Source organism: Papaver somniferum, chromosome 11 (genome assembly GCF_003573695.1).
Source record: "Papaver somniferum cultivar HN1 chromosome 11, ASM357369v1, whole genome shotgun sequence".
In the NCBI taxonomy this organism is placed as follows: Eukaryota; Viridiplantae; Streptophyta; class Magnoliopsida; order Ranunculales; family Papaveraceae; genus Papaver; species Papaver somniferum.
Window position 1 is genome coordinate 82,396,316 of NC_039368.1, and position 17,914 is coordinate 82,414,229.

General features: G+C 36.3%; 2 protein-coding genes across 2 annotated transcripts; both read left to right on the forward strand.

The window, feature by feature from the left end:
* Positions 1-6,091: 6,091 nt before the first annotated feature.
* On the forward strand, positions 6,092-8,097 carry LOC113324686 (uncharacterized protein DDB_G0286299-like). Its single transcript, XM_026572983.1, has 6 exons — positions 6,092-6,330; positions 6,549-6,668; positions 6,781-6,876; positions 6,978-7,106; positions 7,275-7,502; positions 7,719-8,097. Exons 1-6 carry the CDS (start codon positions 6,092-6,094, stop codon positions 8,095-8,097), a joined length of 1,191 nt encoding a protein of 396 aa, XP_026428768.1.
* A 5,588-nt stretch (positions 8,098-13,685) lies between these two features.
* On the forward strand, positions 13,686-16,935 carry LOC113320871 (ribosome production factor 1-like). The gene is made up of 12 exons (XM_026568764.1): positions 13,686-13,837; positions 14,032-14,286; positions 14,448-14,528; positions 14,688-14,783; positions 14,875-14,958; positions 15,046-15,115; positions 15,277-15,359; positions 15,551-15,630; positions 15,734-15,832; positions 15,941-16,049; positions 16,359-16,448; positions 16,543-16,935. Exons 2-12 carry the CDS (start codon positions 14,041-14,043, stop codon positions 16,579-16,581), a joined length of 1,077 nt encoding a protein of 358 aa, XP_026424549.1. The 5' UTR covers positions 13,686-13,837; positions 14,032-14,040; the 3' UTR covers positions 16,582-16,935.
* Positions 16,936-17,914: the final 979 nt, after the last annotated feature.

Consider the following 17,914-nt stretch of genomic DNA (forward strand, 5'->3'; position numbering starts at 1 on the left):
AAGTATCCACATATCTTTTAGTCGATGAATTTCCACAAGTTCCTTGAGTATTTCTTCGTCTTTGCATGATGAACGCCATGGAGTCTAGAGCTCAACTGCACTTACTATCCTAGTCCGAGACTTAGCTATAAATAGACTAGAAATCAAGACTTATAGTTTTGGCAACTAAACTTGAGAAACAAGCTTGAGATATCAACGCTTGCGAGTTCGACCGAGCAATGTTCTAACAGAACTAAATTATTGAAGTTGGAAATTATTAACGCCAACCAATCATCTTGTGAAATTATTGAAGTTGGAAATGGGTTGATTGCTTTTACTTTTTTTCCTTGTAGATGAAACATATGTCTTTCTCCGTAGTACCAAATACCATGACCCGTAATAGGACCGAAAAACACACGTCGCTTAAGGATTAACATTAGCATGGATTGTGCTATTGGTTCATGGTACTTGTCAATAGAAGTATACGACATTGACCTAATGTTGATAATAGTTCTACATAGTTGTTGCATCCTGAACATCAACGACATTTTGACCATCATTAATTTGACCAATCAAATTATCATCTTTGTACTTGTACATGATTGGAAAAATTAATCGTGTTTCATGAAGATCAGGTTTGCAGACCTTAAAGTAAGTATACCACCAACATTGAAAAATAATATTGACGAACATTGTTGTGTTAGTACATTCACCACCAGTTTATAACAATTAACCCGATAATGAATCAAATAATAGAAAGGGATTGTGGTTCTTACCTCCAATACGACCCAAAATCCATTCAAGCTATCTTTATCCTTACTCGAGCATTCACCGAGAAGCTAGATTTGCAGAATCCCAATCATAATTTGGCGCTTTAGTTAAATCTTCTAAAGAGTCGAGAAAACCAATTAATATCACTGAGCTAACATTGGGGAAAAAAACTTGGCCTAACAACCATAACACAACAGACTCGTGCTGTGACGAGGTCACCCTCATGACAGCTCTGATCAGGGTGCGCCTTATATCCGTTGGATGATATATCATGGACTAATTTTCATCCGAGAAAATATTTAAGAAATAAATATCTTTTTGTTATTTTTTTCTTCATTTTTCTTCTTTATATATTTAATTTTATTTATTTTTTAATCCTTCTAGCAAATCAAATTATGGGGAAAAAATCCCTCAGATTGGGTTTGAGATTTGATCGATTTATGTGATTTTTTTTTTAAATTAAAACCAACTTAATTTATGTGAGTACTATTTGATTTATTTAATTTAGTTGATCTTATAAGCTAAGTTTATTTTGACATTGATTTGTCGCTTAAATTGATGGAGTTTGAACCAAGAAAAAAGGTCTTCATGAAGTATCATGAGGATATTGATTATTGTGCACAATGAAGAATAACTTGCAACTGTAAAGTACATACCGAACGACGGTATCATCTCAAAAGATAGTACCACTTTCTAAGACATCATAAAATACTGTCACTTACTATAATGATATCTTGGCACTTTCACTAGCTTTGAGAGAACAAACGATGTATACAACTAACACGATATTCCCATCATCCTTACCGTGAATGACTAAAATCCTAAACAAAGAACAGTAGAAGAAGCTCCAGCTTTTAAACTACATACCTAGAAGATTTACAACAACATTGAGATTACTTTTCTCTAGATCCAGTCCTACAAGTGATTGATTATGGGTAGAACAATTATATGTAGTAAAAAATTTATAGAAAAAAGTGAAGTTAAGGATTCATATTCCCATTAAAAATTACAAATGAGTTTGAAGGACAATAAGAAGCCAATACAATAAAATATAGGGATGTAATTATAAAAATAAATAAAAAAAAGATAAAAATACATTTATTTCTTAAATGTTCTCTTGGGATACCAACTAATCTTTGATATAATATCAAACAAATATAAGGTGCACCCTTATAGAAGCTGTCACGAGGGTGACCTCATCACATCATGACTCCAACACAAAAACACGTTCAAGCTCAGGATAATCTCCAACTCTGTGTATCCCCTTGGCAGCATAACAGTTCAAAAAAACCTTCAAACTAGACGCTCTTAATCTATATGAGTGTAATAGTCTGGATTCTGGATTTCATTCAATATCATTTGATTACAAGGGAAGTACATCTTCCTTCTGATAGTTAAATTGTACTATTTGACCCTCACATTTTATTCCCGTCAACGTGTACAAATCTAACAGTGTGAACCCTAAAAACTACATGGAAATAAAATTAAAGTTTGTATGTATAACTAAAATTTGAATCAAACTAAAAAATTGAATCTCCAAAAATTGAAATTTGTTTCTGAACTAAAAATTAAATTATTGAATGGAAAAATAGAACTTACCACACTCGAAATCCTTGGAAAAGAACGTATTTCCAGTGTTCCACCAACGTTCTACTATAACTCGTACAACTTGAGTCCTATGGTTTTTGCCTTTCATGAAATATAAACGCTGCCAAAGATATCATCACAAGGATTCTAGAACAGCTTCGGGGAGGAACTCAAACACTTCGGTTATCTCAGACCACCGACCTCTTAGTTTAGGTAAACCAACTCGCTCGGGATGGTTAGATAAATGCGTAGGTAATACACGAGGTCCAACTAGTTGCCTAACATTTGCGAACTCTTTTTCTTTATCCTGGACCCATACAATGTCACTAATTGCAACAAATTTTCCTTTGTCTTACCTGTTTTTTTTTGTCTATTTTTTTTGGAACTACTCATTTTTAAGCAAAAAATAGCTTTGGTTTGCTCTCTAGAGAAGGAAAGAATTTTTCTTTGTGAATAAACACTGGGGATTATGGTATTTATACACTGTAGAGCACGACCGCAGGAAGTCGAGTTTAAATCACTACCGTTGCAAACTCGATCGGGCGATCGAGTTGAAGCCGCTAGCAGTGTAGTCTCGACCGGTCGGTTGAGACTCAATAGCTTAACTTATTTCCCACAATGTCGTGGCTAGCTTGCCATGCCATTTACCAGGCCATCTGGCATGGCATATGGGTGGGTTAGCCATCCCTATAGGAACCGGCCTCAAGAATCAGATGCTTGAAAAGGGGTAAAAAACAGTTTAGTCCAAAACCGCACAAAAAAGAACAGATTAGTCCACTCTGATCCAACTAGGAACAGCTTAGTCCAAAAAATGTATAAAGATGCTGCTATCCTTCGCACGCTTTTAATAAAACACACGTGCAGCGAATGGATACAGTTTTGTAACTGACACCATAAACGTAGTTGTGACACGTAGCTTGGAAAAAAAACTGAATTAAAAACTGAATTAAAAACTGAATTAAACGGCGTAACAGACAAATCATTTATTCATTCTTTTTCTTTTGAAGACTGAATAGCAGAAGAAAAAAAATCAAAAATACTCATACCTCAACATTTTGAACCCTAGAAAATTTTCAATTCACAGAAACTTTCAATCAAAAACTCTAACATCTTACTAATCAAAACAACTAGATGGTTGAACAATCAGTAACATCATGTTGAAAGGAAAAAAAAGTAGCTTCAAAGAAAAACGCACCACCAACAGTGGAAGATTCAACATCAATTGAAGAAGAAATTCCATCAGTTGCGGTAGAATAAATTCAAAAATCAACATCACCAAGAACGAGATCAAAGTCAGCATTAAAAGATTCAACACCAATTTCACCCCCAACTCCATCAGTTGCTGCAGAAGAGATTCGGAAATCAACAGGACCAAAAACGAGATTGAAGAGATCATTAGAAGATTCAACATCAATTTCAGTACCAGAAACTTCAAAAACATCACCAGCTAATAAGAAATCAAAGCCTTCAAATCCTCCAAAGCCTCCAAAGTCTTCAAAGCCTCCAAAGTCTTCAAAGCCTTCAACATCTGTTATCTCAAAAAAAGGTAACAATTCAAGTCTAGTTCTGTCTATTTTTGAGCAATTTTTATGCAATTTCTTGTACATGTGTACAAATCTGTACACCGCCATGTTGCAGTGATTCATGTCTAGTTCTATCTTGTTTTTGAGCAATTTTTGTGGGAATTGTTGTTGGTGTGTATAGATCTGTACACCGCCATGTTGTTGCAGTGATTCATGTCCAGTTCTCTCTGTTTTTTTAGCAATTTTTATTGGAATTGTTGCTGGTATGTACATACTAGTACACCACAATGCTGTTGCAGTGATTCATGTCATGTTCTGTCTGTTTTAAAGATGTTTCTGTAGCACTGTACTGGTTTGTACACCAGCATGCTATTTCAAATTCATATGGCCTAATGTGTGTGTTGTGCCGTCACTTGTGTTTACCAGTGTACACACCTTTGCATCAGCATGCTATTTCACCTTCATATGGCCTGTTGTGTGTGTTGTTAACCTGTTGTGTCGTCACTTGTATTTACTGGTGTACATATCTTTGCACCAATATGCTGTTTCATATTCATATGGACTAATGTGTATGTTCTCAACATATTATCCCATCGTTTTTTGTGCTGGTGTACACATCTTTGCACCAACATGCTATTTCACCTTTATTTTGCCTGTTGTGTGTGTTTTAAAGCTGTTTTTGATAGATTTATGTATGAGTGTAAAGATTTGTACACGCACATTGATTTATGGCATGTTGTGTGGGAACAAATGTTGCTTTAGTTAGTTTTCTTTAGGAGTGTACACAACTATACACCTGTATGATATGGTCCTATTTATGCGTACGGTGATATGATTTGTACTTGTATGAATATAATGAATGTATTATTCTTCTTGGTTCATTTTCTTAGATACCAACAAACCATATAGGTCAAGTTTTCATGCCTTCAGTGACTTTGTGAATAGAAACCTTGAGGAAGATGAAACAAAAAGAGGAGAAAAAGTATGGTTCACCAATTATCAACTAGAGAAGCAAAAAGAAGGACCATTCTAGCCTGTTGTAGATATTTTTGTCCACAAAAAAGAAAACCGGAAAGATGAGAAACATACAAGTAAAAAGATAGATGATATATGGACTAAGAACCCAAACTCAATTCTGAAAATTGTGAGACAGTACCGCCATGAAATTTGTGACTCGGGGGGGCATTATTTCATGTTTGATACTACCAAGAAGAAAAAGCAAGTGGCAGTAAAGAGTGAACCTGAGGATTTGTTTCTATTTTATGGGATTAAGATGGTGCCAATGGAAGTTGAAAAAGGGGAAGATGTAAAAACTGCAGCTGAAAATAAATACGGTCCGCTGATAAACAGATTGACTCTTAAGAAACGAACTGAGCTGGGAAAAAAAGATGTGGAGGAGGAAATCGTACGTATCATGAAGCTAAAACCAAAGTCGAAAATGGAGATTTAAAGAAATGCTGAAGACTTAGTGGTGTTGTTTACTACGTAATTGTGTATCACGGTCTTTTTTACCCAGGAAAACGGAAGTATGATTAGCATGAACCAGTTTGCACACTTTTTTGAGTCTTTGGATAGGATGAAGAGAACTTGCTGGACAGTTCATATACATGAGTATCTCATGGCGAGCATTAAGAAACATCAGGATTCACCACTTAAAGTTAATGGTTGTGTGCTTTATCTGTTGGTGAGTTCACAGTTGTACACCTGATATATCCATTCACCATTTTAAATAATTCTGTTCATGGTGTTTGTTCCTTTCTCTTACATTTCCAACTATTCACCTATTTGTTAATGCAACATTGGTTTGCTGAACACAACAAAATCATGAAGCCAAGCAATGAGGAAGGTGTGCCAAGGATTCTTAGGTGGATCATCAGCGACGTCAGTAATACAATCGAGAAAGACCTGAATGATGCCATGAAAAAGGTATCTCAAAAAACTTTCTTAGAATAGTATATGTACATTGATATACACCTTTAAAAGGTGTACAAGATTGTACATCGTTGATAGATTTTAAGAAATTTGTCTTGTGTACAACAATGTACACTCTTACAACATGTGTAAAAAATTGTACACCTGTGATCAATGTTGATACTTTGGCATGTTTTCAGATGCAACCAGGATGGGTGAAGGCTTATACTGATGAAGAACGATTGCTTTTGGATGAGTACCGGAGGTAGAAACAAGAAAATAACATAGATGCCGTGAAAGAAAAGCTGCGTATTTCAGATATGCGAAGAAAGAAGTTGGATGAGGAGCTTACTGAAGTTCTGGATAGGAAAGAAAGGCTTCTTAGTTTCATTGAAGAGAAAAGACTAAAAGTTAATGAAGTTGGTCTAATGAGCTTGACAGAAAGAGAAGCTAATGAATTCCGTAATTACACTTTGCATGAAATCTTTAAATGTGCAAAGGAAATACGGCTTGAAACTGAGGAGGATGAGGAGATTGAGGAGGAGGAGGAGGAGGATGAGTATGAGGATGATGGGGAGGAGCACAAGGAAGATGATGAGATTGAGAGGATGAGGATGATGAGGAGGAGGATGATGATGATGAGGAGGAGCACAAGGAATATGGTGATGATGGTGATGACAATGACAAGGAGGAGCATAATGAAGATGACGATATGCATGATCATAATGATGATGATAATGATGATGGTGATGGTGATGACAATGACAAGGAGGGTAGTAAGGGTGGTGATATGCATGATCATGACAATGACAAAGAGGGTAGCAAAGGTGGTGATGACGAGCATGGAACTGAATCTGAAAGGAATAAAGTTCCGTCTGAAACTCCTGAAAAGCAAAGGTACAACATCACTTTTTTTTTAAATTTGCAAGTCATTTTTTTTATGTGTGTACATAGTCGTACACCAGTGTGTGAAAGCTAATACCTTTTCTCAAAACTTGAATCTTTTTAGCACTCCTTCCCCAAAGACCAATGAGGCAAATGAAGAAGATGATGGCAAGGATGGAACAAGCAAAGGAGTTGAGGCTGAAACTGGTAACAAGCCGAGGTATATGTGTAGCTCGCATTTCTTCTCATTTTCTATATATGTGTACCAATATGTACACCTTAGTGATTTCTCATTTTCTAAAAAAATTGCATTTTTTTCAGCACTCTTCTGCCAAAGGAAGTTGAAATCCCTGAAGGTCAAGAAGAGCATATGAACCTTAATGACCAGCACAATGCTCAAACTGATGAAATTGACAAAGTAGCTGGGTGTGAAGCTGCTAACAAGCAAAGGTATAAAGAAAATGATCTCAGCTTATATATTTTATTTTATTTTGTTTTCAGTATGTGTGTACAAGGATGTACACCTTTATGACTTCTTCTGAATTTGTGTACATACCTGTACATTGGTGTAAAACTCTGTACACCATTGAAAATTGTCATAAAAATTTCATTTTTCAGTACTTCTATGCCAAAGACAAGTGTAATCAATGAAGATAAACAAGACCAAGTGAACCTTGATGACCAGAATGTGATGGATGACACTCGAACAACTGAAATTGATGAAGCTACTATAATTGCAGCTGAAGCCATATGTCAATTGGATCCTAAAGAAGTCCTTTTACTCACACAAGGAGAAGAATCACAGAATGAGACTTATACATCAATTGAGGACCTTCTAGATAACTAGTCTGAAACTGTATTCGTAAAGCTTGAAAAAGGTTGTTACAGAACGGCACCATCTGAAGTGAAGGAAAAGATGGCAACCCTGATCCGCCACGATTGTCTAAGCTTTGCATTATTGAGCCAAGAAGATCCAAAAGAAGAGTCGTCGCAAAAATCATTATCCAATGAAGATGTACGAGAAAGGATCATTAAACAAAATCCTAGTGAATTTTTTAGCAGCCAAGAGGTAGAAGAAGAGAAAACCACTCCAGTGAGGACAAGAGCACGGAGGATGAAGGAAGAAGAGATGTTGAAGACACAAGCCTCTGGAAAGTTGTCCACGACACCACAAAAGAGAAATGAAAAAAGAAAGCTAGATCCTGAATTCACTGCCGAGGGTAAAACCAAACGAGTTGTGATAAAAGCAGATCCAAAAGGCAAGGGGATCAAAGTGGGACAAGAACCAGGCTATCCTGCCCCAATAAAGAGAAAGGGAGATGTATATCGTCCTCACAATCCATTGCCAGATGTTCGTCTATCACCACTATACCATGCTATGCAACCAGGACAGGACAAAAAAAGGGTACAAAAATTCTTCGACTATGCAAGCATGGAGTAAGTTCACAAAACACCATGATTGAATCTTATAAAAAAAATTATGTGCAAAACTTTATACACCATGTTAACATTTCCTTTATGTTTCCGCAACTCTGTAGCTTGGCAACTAACAAGACTGGATGATCCAACAATCAAGAAATATATTTTGATTGTTGGAAGAGTACTTCATGAACTGATGTTCAACAAATATATGGACCAAGAGGTACTCCAGTTCTACATCCATCGACGTAGAAGAGCACTTGTCAGAGATAACATTCGTCATCCAGATGACAAAAAGTACCTGAGCTGTGAAATTATGAGTCCTACTGCATGTGTAAGTTTCTCAAAACAAATAAGAAATGTCATATATAGTTACTTTAATATTGTGTACATAGTTGTACACCTAATTGACATGGCATGTTCTATGTGTTTTTAGATTTCTTTAGCTGTGTACATTGATATACACCAATATGAATATATGATTGACACAAGGTATGTTAAGTGTTGATTGTTAAATTTATTTAGCTATGTACATAGATGTACACTAATATGCATCTATGATTGACACATGGTCTGCTAATTCTTGATTGTTAGATTTATATAGGTGTGTACATAGGTGTACACCCGTATATCATACATGGATATACGGTCTATTTTCAGGCCTACAATGTTTGATTTGTTAGTTTTCTGTAGTAGTGTACATGCTTGTTAGTTTTCTGATTAAGGTGAGCCTAATTAATTTTGTTTTCTAACAAATTATTAATTGCAGTACTATGTAAAGTATAATGTCACCAGCGAGGTGCAAAATCTTGTGGTTGATTTCATGCGAGACATGCCTGAGAATATGGAAGTTCTTGTAATCCATATCAATCATTCTACAGATCAAACGAGGAAGGGATTGCACTGGTCGCTTTTGAATTTTGATTTCGAAGCTAAGGAATGGAAATGGTATAACTCGTTACACTCAGAAAATGAGCAGTCATATAAAGACGATGCAAAGAAACTAGCAGATGTGGTACAAGTGGAACTCAATAAGAAGAGAGCATTGAAGGGTCACCCACCTATAGAAGATCACGAATTAAACATCATGACATGCCCTTCACAAGGAATCAATCCGGACTGTCGAATATATACTTGTTACTTTATGAAACGAAGTATGAAGACAACAAAAGGTATGGAAAAAGGTCAGCAGAGGGTCGAAGACATTTGTCAGCAAATGAAATCAAAATTGGTGGCCAAGATGTTGACAAAAGTCGGATGGTATGAAAAGGTGTGGGATATAACGAAGGACGAGGAGCATAATCAGTGGCGCAAGACTACAGGAAAGCAACCATTGAAGAGGAAGAAGAGTTTTTAATCTTCATTCAACATCACTTTCTGAATTTCTTCTAAACATTTTTAATCTTCAGACAAATTTAAGTTTTCAACTTTCTGTTTAAGACTTGTCACTATTATAAAGACCTTAAATTAATGTTTTTTATTAGTTTCAATATTGATGTTTTGAAAATAGACTTGTGTGAGTATTAAAGTATGTATTACAGGTTAGGAAATATTAAGGTGTACATGATTGTGCACAGTTTCTGACAGAGTAGAAAATCTGACAGGCAATGGTACAGGAAGGTGTACATAATGATACACATGTACTAACAGAAACATAAAATAGAAAAAGTAATAACCTAGTACCAATCATTGAACAACAAAAATAAAAACTAATTACTGCATTAGAACTAAAAAAAATGAATATTACTAAACAAAATAAACTAGTAGCATCCATTGTACAGCAAGGTGTAACTACACATGTAAAAAGACAGGTAAGAAAAGTGAAGTGCACATGAAGGTGTACATAATGGTACACAGATCCTGACAATAATTATCCATGAATAGAAAAATGAAAAGACATTACCAAAAGTAAAAACCAAAAAACATAGAATCTTTCAAACATATCAAACATAATAAAAAGCATCAAGGCATGGGGCAGGTAGCTCTGTTGTGGTGACCAAGAGTGAAGCACTTTATGCACATCATAGGCCTCTTTTGCTTCTCCAAAGACTTCTTGAAACGCTGTTCTCTTCGTCTACCGGGTGGAGGCACAGGAATAAGAACAATAATCATATCACTAGGATCATAAAACTGCGGCTTGTCATAATTGGGGATTGGCAAGATGATCTCTTGGTATGTCCTGTTATACCATTCAGTGGTGAAGTATGGCTCAACAAATGAATAGATGTCCTCCCTTGTAGATTGAATGGCAGCACAAGCATGTGTGCAGGGAAAACCATTTACTTGCCACCTGTGACACGTACAAGTTCTCTCCAACAGATCTACAGAATGAGTACGGGGAGACCTGACTTCATACAATATTTCCATAGACTCAACAACAGTCCAAGTACGACCAATGTTGATGTTCTCGTTTAGTAAATCCTCGTATACATGAGTGAGCCTAGTGTTAAAATTTTCAAAACCTTCTACCCTTCTCTTAGAATTCATCTGCATAACCTTCAAACTAAGATAATAAAAACACAAAACATAAAATCAAAACATGATATAAAATAAATACCGATAAAACATGTGTACAACAATGTACACACAGTTGAAGAATCACAGATATACATGTGTACAAGTATGTACACATCAAGCAAATCCATGTGTGCGACAGTAAAAAATAAATGAATGAAACACTAAACATAAAACTCACCGTGTCGCATCGAGAAGAGCAAAAACAGGCATCTTTTTGAACTCAATAATCCAGTTATTGAATGACTCGACAATAGATGAAGAGTGAGCAGCATATCTGCATACAGGGAAAAATGCATTTGCCCATTTCTCCTTTGGAATGGTCCTGAGATAATTAGCAACATGTACACAACCAATTGCATGCATGCCCCGCAAAGCTTCTTCAAAGTTCGCTGCTGTGTAAGAGTAAGCAGCTTTGTAAAAAAAATCAATAACGGCATTGTAATTCACATCACCTTTTCCAATAGGGAGATTGCACTTGATGTGGTAAAAGCAATAGTTGTGATATGAACCAGGAAATGCTCTTGGAATGCCCTGCAGAAGTCCTTCGTGACGATCACTAAGGAAAACAATCGGACGATCATCGACCACTTGTTGAAGATTATCCAGAAACCAAAACCAATTGTCTTTGTTTTCAGATAAAACAATAGCAAAGGCGTATGGGTAAAAACCATCATTTCCATTGACACATATTGCATCCATGAAAGGACCCCTGAATCTACCAATGAGGAAAGTAGCGTCCTAGTAAATCATGGGCCTGAGATACCTATAGCTATGCTTGCAAGAACCGAAACAAATGAAAATCCGCTTAAATATTCCAGATTATTCATCAACTTCAAGTTTCACAAAGCTATCAGGATTAGTTTGCTAAATGGCTTTCACATACCAATTTAAATACCTATATGACTTCTCGTCATCACCATATTGATCTTCAAATACAACTTCTTTCCCTCTACGGGCATGGTGATACTTAATATTGGACCCATAAGTCTTCTTAAAGAGTGACATGATCTGTTTGGGTTTTAAAGTGGGATCACCCTGTATACTATCAACGATCAAATGCTTAACTTACTTGGTTGTCACCACATGACTCTTCAACCTCAAACCAACACCACAGCTACAAAAAACAAATCTGGAATAAGTAATGTGCACCACATTGTACACTTAATAAAATCTCAAAAACAACAACACATGCAAAAAGAAAGCACAGACCAAGAAAGAATATGAAATTTACACCACAAGTGCCACCAAAAAGCCTACAACAAGTAATGTGCACCACAATGTACACCTAAAACAAGTCTACATATTAAAACCTAAAAATCAATAAAATGGATAAAAAAAACAAGTGAACACCACTAACCTGTGAATAACGTTAGAATCTTTCAGCACAAACCGAGAAATGTCACCATTCACAGGCCCAAAGTGAATCCTCCAACCACAATCATCTTCTTCGCACTTCGCAGTAAAACGAGTCTTGTCGTTTTTAAGAATAAGAATCTTGTAACCAGTACACATCTTGTATTGATCAACAACAATCCTTACAGCTTTAACACCACCCACAAATTCTCTACCAATATTGTCAAAAACATAACGCCATTTATCGATAATGAGAGGCTTGTCCTTGTCCGCGTCATGATCGACCACCCTTACAAGCTTAGGACTTTCACTTACACAAGAGTTTGAAGTACTAGCACCAGAACTACTGCTACAACCAGAATTAGAACGAGACAAAGACCTTGAACTAGTGCTACAACCAGTATGCTTCGGAATCACATCAACATTCAAATAGAAATCTTTATTGTTCATCTGAATAACAAGAGCAACTAAACCTTGAAGTTGTATGTCACCTTGTATAAAAACTACTTTATTAGTATCCATATAGGAAAAACGTATACTCAAAGGGGACAAAGACCTCCACTGCTTACAGGCAAAATGCTTCAATTCATCAACGGTGATTAAAGTATTAACACGAAAAGCAGAAGAATGTTCACCATGATTCAAAACAGCATGAACAAACTTCTCAGACATATTTGATACACCTACATATAACAAAAGATATAATAATAGTTTCAGATTTGCATAACCTAAAAGTTGAAGAGTGTACAGGAAAGTACACATTTAACCGAAGGAAAAAATCAAATAACAGCAAACTTCAAATCAAAACTACTCCATCGATTAATCGAAGATATAATAAAAGCTTCAGAATCTTATTAGAACACATAATTGAATAAACCAAAAGCATATGATCTAATATCAGTTCGATTTCATATCATGCATCATAACACCAAACACCAAAAAACAGTAATCAAAATCATTCCCCGAAAATCAAAAGCTAAAATACACCAAAAATCAAATCAATAACATACAAACAATAAGATGTAACAGATTGAATTCATATCATCAACTGATAAAATCAAAAAAAAAAACTAAATATCAGAAAAGAGATTCAACGATGAAGCAAAGACAGAACCTGAATTTGAATTCCGTTAAATATCAGAAATTCGTGAAATCCAACATAACCTCTATGAAACTGTTAAATCTTACTTGTAAAGTTGAATTCTGGATCGATCTATCTCTGAAATCTGACGTGAATTCAAATCTCTAGTCCAAAAATAATCCCGCAACTACACTTTACCAGTAATCTGAAGTTGAATCGCAACCAAATTTCTCTCTGAAACTGTTAAATCGCCTACGAATTTCTTCTCTGTCCGGCTCCCTGTTTTGAAATCATGTTTGAGATCTGAAATTTTCGATTTCAAATCCTCGTTTTATGTATGGAATCGTCTCAAGGGTAGTTACGGGATATTGGAAATACAGGAAAATCGGGATCGGTCACAATTTTGGACTAACTCGTCCATATTTGGGTTAAATTGTTTGAGACGGGGCTTTTTTGAACTAGAGAGTACCGGGCCTGAAATGAGAGGACTAAAGCGTCCAAAGCCCAGTAACTTTGGGATTAAACGTCAATTTCTACTTTAAAAAGTGCCCTCTGCAAAGTTGCACTATTCATTCCCTCGGCCGTTATCCCTAACGGTGATGGAACTTTTAGTTTAAAAATGCCCAAAAACTGAAGCCCAACCCATGAGACAGATAACCTAAAAACTAAAACCTTTCTCTCTCAACTCAGTCCTAAAATCTCCGCTGCGAACACCAAAACCCCCTCTTTCTCAATCTCCGTCGCTACACCGCAACCAGTGCACCACCGCCACTGGCACTAGAGCACCACCACACCAAGCACTCAGTGAAAGGTAATCTCTCGAGCTGGTGATTGAAAAACCCTAATTTATTGGATTTCAATTGTGTTTTCAATTGTCTTTCTCTCTCTGTCATATCTCTCGAGCTGGTGATTGAAAAACCCTAATTGATTGGATTTCAGTTGTGTTTTAATATTTTTATTTATTATGACTTATTAGCAAATTGTTCATCTTATTATGTATTCCAGTATTTAATCATGAGAGAATTGAAAATGGGTGGGAAGAGAAAGAGGGATGAAGGAGAATCTGCTGCTGCTGAAGAAGAAAGAGAAGTAAACCCTTCGAGTAATAAGAAAAGTCAGGTATTACCATCTACAATAAAGAATAAGGACAAGAGAGCTGCTGTTCATTCCAAAATCAAGCATGAAAAGAAACTTGCTAAACGAAAGAAGCAAAAGGATCGTGAAGCTAAGGAAAAGAAAGCTATGGACCTAGGAGAAGAGGTGAAATTACCTTTCATTCGTTTTCATATATTTATTTACCTGTTGGTATCTGTAGGAAAATGGCTTTTAAGTTGGATTTGAGGTGTTATTTTAGAGTATTGGTTGTCTTCAGCATTTGGGGGGTTTGGATTTTTTACTCATACAAGTTTTGTAATTTGCAGCTACCTCCTAGACCAGTTCCACATACTATTGAAAACCAAAGGGTGCCTGATGAAACCATTTGTAGGCCTGACGATGAAGAGGTTTGTTTATTAATCTCTTTTCAAGTTTCCATCTTGAGTTTTGGAACCGTTTGTTTGTGTTTAACACAGAACGTAGTCATAGGGATATTTTCCAGTCATTATGAGTAAAATAGATGCTGTTTAGTTTTTCTAAGCGGTGGTATTGTTGTCCCTGTGCAGTTATTTGCTGGGAATGATGCGGATGAGTTCAGTGGGATTCTGAAACGAGAATTTACACCAAAAATCTTGATCACCACGTGTCGTTACAACTCTACTGTATGTTTCCTTGATACTGACACACTTGGTCTGGCTTAAATGTTATGTTCACAACACGGTATTTGATGGTCTTCTTTTATTTTATTTGCAGAGAGGACCAGCTTTCATTTCGGAACTACTCACAGTGATTCCAAATGCTCATTATTTCAAGAGAGGAACCTATGACTTGAAAAAGGTGATCTCATTTTTATGTTTTTGACATTGTTGCCAATTGATCTGTGAGCAATAGTTTTTACATTGCACACTTTTCTTTGTTCTGCAGATTGTTAAATATGCAAATAAAAAAGAATTCACGTCTATAATGGTTGTCCACACTAACCGAAGGGAGCCAGGTAAGCAAATTTTTGTGGGTTGCCATTTATTCCTAGACTGCACTCTCGGTTATTGAATTCTGTTTAATGTTTTGTACCTAGTCTTCGTTATGGTTTAATGTTTATTGCAGGATTCTGTTCAGACGTTAGTTCATGAACATTTTTAATTTTTTTCAATGTAGATGCTCTTCTCATTATTGGCTTACCTGATGGACCAACTGCACATTTTAAGCTCTCCAGTCTAGTCTTGCGCAAGGATATTAAGGTATTTCTATTTAGGATTACGCCCATGCATCCCTGGCTCATTGCTTCCTTGGGAAAGTTTTAAACTCCAATGCAGGAAGTATATGTGGTTGATATTCCTGTATGTCCACTCACATACAGACAGACATTGATTTCGATAATTAAACCATGAATGCAACTTTATGTCCTAACGACATCTATTTGATACGGCAGAATCATGGTAATCCAACTCGTCACATGCCTGAACTTGTGATGACTAATTTCACGACACGTTTGGGACACCGTGTTGGGAGGTACAGCTCTTACCCAGTATAACATTTAGTTTTGCTTAGATCTGAATTCCACACATATACCTGTCTCCTAATTTTTTTTTCTCTCTCGATATATTCTGTTTAGGATGATACAATCACTCTTCCCTCAAGATCCTAATTTTCGAGGAAGAAGGGTTGTGACTTTCCACAATCAGCGTGATTTCATTTTCTTTCGACACCACAGGTTTGTCTTTATATGGTTACGTTTTCTCTGAGTGCAACACTTTGCTTGAGGGTACACTGGTAAAATTTGGTTTGCATGGTGGTAATATTTTTTTTTGCACGGCACTAGGTACATTTTTGACCAGAAAGAAATCAAGCCTCTCGATGGGAAGAGTAAAAAGAAAGAAGCCAAGGAAGAGAAGGAGAAGAAGCTTGGAAAAGTGTTTACTCGCCTGCAGGTCAAACTTTTACCTTCCTATTGCATAACAATCTGAGTTTGGTAACAGTGATAAGACCTAATTCAGGAGCAGAATACTTGTTTCATACCTTTTATTAAGTAACTTATAGAAAAATAAACTTTTAGCAAGTATATAATAATACATAAAATGTTATATCGAAACTGTGGTATAAGTGGAAGGAAATTGTTTGTCCATCCTACAACACTCTTATACGTCATAAAGGGTGGCAGGATCACTGATTTATTATGAAGTTCTCACCCGAGTCCTCGTTAACATATTAGCTAAAATTATCCTTCCGAAAACGTGCAGGAATGTGGTCCGCGCTTCACGCTAAAGTTGGTCAGTTTACAGCATGGAACATTTGATACTAAAGGAGGGGAATTCGAATGGGTTCACAAGGTATTATGTTCCCCTATTTGATATAGAATGAATTTTCCTCTCCTTTTCCATATAATTTGTTTGCTGACCTTGCTTTTGTTTTGCTGATTGTTAGCCGGAAATGGATACGAGCCGCAGGAGATTTTTCTTGTGAGCTTTTAGAGATATTGCAGGAAGAATCGTGTTGCATGGAAGGAAGGTTCTTTTCCTCTTCTTTTCCAAGTTACTTGGTGAAAGGAGTAAAATTTTTGTAGGTATTTTCTCAATGAGCTACAGCAAACCTTGTTTGTCGACATATTGTAAAACTTCTTGGATTCTGATAGGTAATTAACTCATATAAACACAAACCATTGCTGTTTTGATGATTTCATGGGTTGGTCAATTCTGATTGTCAATGTAGTCGTGGGTTATTGTTCTTATTTATTGATAAAAGTTTCGCGTCATATTACTGGTGATGCATTGTCAGTTAGGATTTAAAATTATATGGAAGAGTTTATTTTTGCTCTCAGTTTCAGAAAATATAAAGAGCTTTATTTTTGGCTGGCAGACGAGGTAATACAAAGCCTCGGTGTGTACCTATGCTTGTGTCTGTTATATAGGTTAGTCTAGTAAATGTTCATCCTGGTGCACTTGATTATTTACAAACATTTGATTTGATTTCTCAAGCAAACTTGCATTCAATAGTTTTGAAACTGTTAGGGTCCAAAAGTTGGATTGTCTTGAATGAACCTCATCCTTGTAGATTTCTTAAAATTGATAGGAATCCTTATGGATCATTTTGCTTTTGGATGTGGAACCTATCCCAGGAGCATTCTCGCCTTTTAAGGAAAATGCACTAGGATATCCTTCTTGGCTGATAATGGTTATTTACTTATATGAGTTATGCCTTCATACCTATTTGAAAATCCCAATGCTTGCTTTTACAATTCTGAATCTCTTCTTCTGACCAACACCAGTTCTAAGCAATCTCAATGGCTTCTATATTTTCCAGTTGTTGCTGTAAGCGCTCCCGGATGCATAATAGTGTTTGTTAAGAACCAATGCATTGTAGGGGCCCTGCAATTTGTTTAGTTCATTTGACAGTTTCAGATACTGAGGGTTCAAAACATATACCTTGGTGTCAAACTGCATCTGCCCAACCATTGCCTGACACTGCCGTACACAAAATGTGCCGTTAAGCACTCCTCAGTCCTCACGTTCCTCTGATCCATCAATTTCTTTCAACACGCATTTATTCTAATGAGCCGATTTTACTGGGTTACACCATGTTTGTTTAAAATCACCTGACTCATCTGAATCTGAGTCGATATGTTTGTTTTGAGTCAGATCTGACTCATCTGACTCGGAAATAAGTGAGTCAGTGGTTTGGTTCCATGAGTCAGGGGTATTTTGTTACCTGACTCAAATGAGTCCGAGTCAGGGGTTATGTCTGAGTCAGAGGTCAAGTCAGATCTGACTCAAAATGGAAAACAAACGGTCTGACTGCT